The sequence below is a fragment of the Crassostrea angulata genome, unplaced genomic scaffold, assembly GCF_025612915.1.
Source record: "Crassostrea angulata isolate pt1a10 unplaced genomic scaffold, ASM2561291v2 HiC_scaffold_129, whole genome shotgun sequence".
NCBI classification, from domain to species: domain Eukaryota; kingdom Metazoa; phylum Mollusca; class Bivalvia; order Ostreida; family Ostreidae; genus Magallana; species Magallana angulata.
The window spans coordinates 10,069-16,512 of NW_026441684.1; the positions used below are offsets into that span (position 1 = coordinate 10,069).

A 6,444-nucleotide genomic window follows, 5' to 3' on the forward strand; every position below is an offset into this window, starting at 1 on the left:
ATTCATACTTTTGAATGAACATCGTTTGAACCCTGAGGTATTTACAAATATTAATTAATTAGGCAATATGTGAATCGAGGATATCTTGGAACAGAGTGGAATAAATTTAACAGCTAAGATTGTTAACTTTGAGTACTATGTATTTCTATGTCAGGTTCAATTATTATCAGACGGAATTGATAAATATGATCTTTTAATTTTCTTTCATCAATTTTTTATAGACATTTAGTCGTATAAACTTTTTATATGCTTCCTGTACTTATATGTACATGTACTTGTCTCATTTCAGATGGCATTATCTGAATCCCAAGTACCACCCGACGCCCAGCATTATTTGGTGTGTGGCACTGGAGACTGTGAGAAGAACTGCCAGTTTTACTGCAATGACTGTCACCTACCAATGTGTGAACAATGCAGAGATGAACATCAGAAGAATAAGAAAACCAAGAACCATGAAGTGGTCCCTTATAAGCTACGCAAACGTCAACTTCCTGTGGAGAAATGCAATATCCACCCCACAAGACAAATAGAGTTTCTCTGTGAAGAATGCCAGATTCCCATTTGTCCCAAATGTGCAACCACAAAAGAACATCACGGCCATGTGTTTACCGACCTAGAAGTTGTCTTTGCTGAAAAATGTTCCTTTTGTCAAGAGGAAATAGCTAAAATTCGAAATTATTTTGAGCCTACTTCTCAAGATCTAAAAAACGAAATTGCCGAAGATGTCACAAAAATGAAGAAAATCATGGAAGGCATAAGAGCAGCAATGAAGGCTGAAGCTGAGTCTGTGAAAAAGCTGGTAGACACAGTTATATCGGATAAAATTGAACAAGTCGACAAAGTAGAACAGTCATTATTAAAAACATTAAACGGCCAAAACCAAACAATTGATGATTACATCAACTATCTCAGTGATTTAGTCAGAACATTTTATGGTTACCTATCTCCCTCGGACATTAAAAATTTAACATTTGCTCTGAAATCTGAAAACTTAATAATGATAAAACCAATACCAGAGACATCCAAACCAGTCCCACCCGTATTTACTGCTGGTCAACACAGCAAGGAAGATGTCACCAAACTACTGGGTAGAATAAGTGTTCCTAACACTAAACCAGAGACCAGAAAAATAAAGCCCATGGAGACTGTCTCTACACAGTTGAAACCTACAGGGAAACAGAGGAAACAAGACAGAGAGTATTCTGACATGAAACAAACACTGTCTCTGCCTTCTTCTGTCACCAAGGTCAGGGAGTACACAGTACCAGGTGTTGGCAGTGTATATCATATATCACTGGGTAAATCAGGCAGACTCTGGGTCAGTGATTGTTTTGGTCACCTTGTCCAAACAGATCTACAGGGGAATCAGCTACAGAAGATACAAACCAGTGCTGGATTTGGCTACCACACAGTCACACAGGACGGGGATCTGATCTATACATACAAAGACATCAAAGTCATCAATAGGATAACACCGGACAATACAATCACTGAATTCATTAAAACAGGAGACTGGGGACCACTCAGTATACACTCCTCCCACATCAACGGGGACGTTCTGGTGGGGATGAGAAAGGATGGAGAGCCCTCTAAAGTCACCAGGTATAACAAGACAGGGACAGAAATACAGAACATACAGAGAGACAATAAAGGACAGGGACTGTATAGTACACCATACTACATCACAGAAAACATCAATGGTGATGTCTGTGTATCAGACTATATCAAACATGCTGTAGTGGTGGTGGATAAATCAGGACAACACAGGTTCTCCTACACAGGTAAGGGGTCAAAGTTTGATCCCTATGGAATATGTACTGATGTACTCGGTCACATCCTGGTGTGTGATGATATCAGTAACACAGTTCATCTTCTGGATCAGGACGGTCAGTTCTTGTCTCTACTACTAACACCACAACAAGGTGTAAAGTATCCCATTAGTGTATGTGTGGATGATGAGAACAATCTCTCGGTGGGACAATACATTATTACCACAGTGACAGTGTACAAGTACCTACAGTGATAATTATATGTCCATACAACAATTAGGTACTGTGTGTGTGTTGTGAGACAATGTAACAACACTGTAATAGTGCACTATTACTGGTATATACAGAGTACATATGTACATAGAGATACATGTAAACATTCATGTAGTCTGGCATGTTTATAATTTTGATTAATGAATTCATAATAATGAAATGATAATAATTACTACTCACACCACAACAAGGAGTGGTTAACATATATCCCTGTAGTGTGTGTATGGATGATGAACAATATATGTGGGTTAGAGAACTTGACAACATAGTGAAAGTGTATAAGTATCTAAAGTGAACAGTGTATATATTTGTATAAATGACTGACTTTGATTGAACTTAATAGTTGGTAAAATATGTATAATATAGTATGATATTCTTTTTAGATCAATATTACTAGCATTGTATTAAATTTGACAAAAATTACATCCAATAATCTTATGTATTGTTTATGATTTATGCAATATAAAAGTATTCTCAATGGGTTTAACAAGTTTTAAAATGTGCATGTTCATCACATGCAGTAACGTCATATGGATAAATTATATGATTTACAGATACAACTAGGACATATTTTCGTAGTTGCGATCACGTAACAGACATGCTATAAGTAATACCTGAAATAAACAACTATGTATCATCTGAGTTAAAAATTACATAAATTACCATTGTAAATTGTATTCAATATAATCCACAGATTTATAATTTAACACAAATAAACACTCATTTTGGGACGGTCAGACAGGTTCGAATACCGGGCACCATATTTGTTCAGTTGGTGCAATGTAGATCACTTGACTAGAGATTCAAGAGGCTCCGGTTTGAATCCCGCTGTAGTCCGCCATTATTTCTCCAATCCTTTAATATTTGTTGCCGAGACCAACCACTGGAACTGATTGCTGAACTCTTGCAAGGGAAAGCGCCTGGGGTGATCTTTTTGGGCGAAGGTCAATAAAGTGGAGAAATGTAACAGACAGATCGGTTCGAATGAGGGCGCCAGATAGCTCAGTTGGTTAGAGCACATGACTAGAAAATCAAGGGGGCCCGGGTTTGAATCCCGGTCTGGTTCGTCATTATTTTTCCCATCCCGTGACAATTTCACATATATAAGTCTTGCATGTTGAAAATATCTTGATTTAAGATTGTAGTCTAAGGTTAATTAAAGTACTGACTTAAGTTATGAAAATGTTTTAAAAGCACCAGGCTGATGTACACAGAGTATGTCTACATCTGAAGCCACTACTCCCAAACAAGTGAAATACGTCGATATAATATTGGCTGATCAAAAAAGATGGGGGGGGGGGGGGGGGGGCTGCAACCCCCTCTTTCTTTGGGACATACATGATATATTTAAACTTATTACGCTTATATATTTACATTTTCTGCGTTAACATAACGAATTAATTTTGAATAAGCCTATAGCCCAATAACTTCCAAAAAGATGAGTGACACAAAATCGGCGTGTCTTACAGCATAACCGAAAAACGGTATGCGCTGACTGCGCTGCATGATATTTAATGATATTTCAATTTTGCAGTCTCTAATCATTCCTCTTATGGGCATTTTACACGCCTTAAGTTATTCGCCCATCTTCTTGGAAATGATATAAATATAAGTAATATTCTTTGAATATTATGAGGTCACCGTGATAATTTTCATCGGGGAGCGTGTTCAAATATATCATATAGCCCTTCGAATTTTTAATAGATATATTAATCTTTATGGATAATTAATTTTTTAATTGAGGCGGATGTGAAATATTACTAATACACGTATATACTAATATCGTTATATTTGCTTTTGTTGACAGCATTGCAGAAAGAAAAATACTTTACTCGCATACGCAAGTTTTCTATTTTTTCTGCAATGCTAATCAACTTCATACTCGCATGAAACACAAAAATTGTTCAAATGTTTCCAAGAATCGGAAATTATGTGGATACCGTAATTTTTAAAGGGTTTCAATTATCGGACTTTGAATTTTATTACTGTAGCGATCAGACAAGCATATCTTTTAAAAAAGATTGGTGAACTAGCGCTGTAGCCATCATAAAACACAGAAGCAAATCTCTAGAACATTGGTTTAAATTTCTGAATCGATTTATTAACAATAGAAAGGCACAGTGGTGTACTTGAATCGTGCTGGAGTGGGGTCTCAATTTGAAATTGTGAATCTAGAGTGGGCTACACATCGGCAATGACATAGCTCATTAGCTGTGCCTTAATCATAATGTATCTCCTGTAATTTCAATTTAGAGTTGAATTTTTTTTAGGAACAATTGGTACTGTTTTGTAGCAATCGTATCTTCTCGGGCCTTTCTGGCAAGCTCGAAAAACATATCCGAAGTTGTCTTCCGAACTTGAAGGAATTTAAGATAAAGCTATCTACATGTTATTTATTTTAATATTTAAAATAACTTTGCATTATAAGACCGAAGTTACTGTTACTTTTTGACATTAACGATAAAACACAAAACTTCACGTGAAGATGATAAAACGAAATAAAAATGGTACAGTTTATCTACTGTAGTACAGTATTCCCAGAATCCCCTACTATGGAGTCGAGCATGCACATTCCAGTGAAAAGGACTAACGTTGCTAGCGCTCGAGAGCGCTAGCAATTACATCAAATGTGTTCCGAGTTTTAAAAAAAGATCAAGGGAAATCGAATGCCACCGGTGAATAGCAATCGCAACTTCTCGGGCCTGTCCGGCAGAGCTCGGAAAAATCTTTTTTCCGAGCTCTGCCGGCAGACATGCATTTTCCGGCACAGCTCGGAAAAAAGATTTTTCCAAGCTCTGCCGGAAAGGCCCGAGAAGTTGCGATTGCGGTGAATAGTTGTGATGACTATTCACCATGGGCAGATAGCACGAAAACTATTTCACGGTTAGACAGAATAGTGACCTTTTCTATTAAGCAAAGACGCATGTTTTTCATTGCTAGAAAATTGTTTTATACAAGCTAGAAATTATGCAAAATATCTTAACCATGCATGCAAAACCAAATTTTAACGCTCAGCAATGGGTTAATAAACATTGTTAAGACTTGCCATAATGCATGTGCACTTTGTTTTCGAAATAAATATTGACTTGATACATTTTTGTTGAATTTTACTCACGAAAAATAATCAATTAGTTTTTGTTTTCAATTAAAGGTTTAGTAACATTGATTTTTTCACGTATTGATTTTCAACGATTGGACACCCCCCCCCCCCCCCCCCCCCCGCCAAACCACCCGCCTCTGCATGTACAATATACATTTAAACTGAATTTTCCTGAGTACAATTTTATTTCAACTTTTGTGGCCTATTTTTATAAATGAAAAAAAGCTTATACATGTAATCATAATATAATTTAATGCACTGTATTTTGGATTTTGTTTTCTTTAAAGAAAGTACAAAAATAAAATTTGAAAACATTGAATGTCACTTTTGTTTTAGAACCACAATACAAAAATATGAAAACAAGCATATTTTTCATGGTAAATGTACAAAATCCCAACGAAATGAGTGTCAGTAGGGAAAGCTAGATGTAACCACTGAGAAAGAAACCCTGATAATATTTATTGCATGATGAATAGTGTCAAATAACTTCAATTACGGCTAAAAAAAATATTTGCATTTCTTTGAAGTTTTTTGTCTATTGCACATAGTATTATCTTATGTCGACTATCTATTTATTATATGAGCATTAACCAGGAAATATTTAACTTCGACATGATTTAGAAATAATCAAAATCATTCTCGAGACTTTCGGTTTCACACACTGCTAACGGAGCAGAGAAGCTGAACTCCGCTGTTGGTCGGACATCCCAGCTTCAAGCAAATCTCCCATGCAAACATATTCAAACCAATGAAATGAAAACAGCTGCAGTAAAATGGGAATTTATTTTGTGATTAAATTCTAATTTGATCCAATATGTGTTTATAAAAGATACATGTGTAGATAAGTAAACTAGACACACGACAATGTGTCATATTTCAGTCTAGAGAAGATGGAAGGGGGGGTGGGGGTTACACAAATTCTGTAAGTACTGGGGTTTTACTACTGTGGGGTATAATTACCATGTCTATTGATTTCAACGAAGCCTAGTGATATACAAGATGGACATCCATCATTTGCAGAACAAAAAGAAGATGGGTGAATAAGGCGTGTAAAATGCCCATATGAGGAATAATTAGATACTGCAAAATTAAAATATCATTAAATCTGATATGTTTTATAAAATAATTAAAAACAATGTATATTTAACGTTACATCGGTTTGTAACCCTTAAGTATTTGATTTTAAATACTTCAAATAGGTTGATTCAACAGCGTATGCGTGTCAAAATCTCCAAATAGTGTCATTTTTATACCTTCAATATTTTCTTTTCCAGAGTGGGTCTAAGCTCAATATTTTTGTCA

At 35.8% G+C, this 6,444-nt stretch overlaps 1 protein-coding gene across 1 annotated transcript; it reads left to right on the forward strand.

The window, feature by feature from the left end:
- Window positions 1-271: 271 nt before the first annotated feature.
- Window positions 272-2,463, forward strand: LOC128169430 (uncharacterized). Its single transcript, XM_052835579.1, has one exon. The coding sequence runs from the start codon at window positions 290-292 to the stop codon at window positions 2,021-2,023; it is 1,734 nt and encodes a 577-aa protein (XP_052691539.1). The 5' UTR covers window positions 272-289; the 3' UTR covers window positions 2,024-2,463.
- The last annotated feature ends 3,981 nt before the right edge of the window (window positions 2,464-6,444 follow it).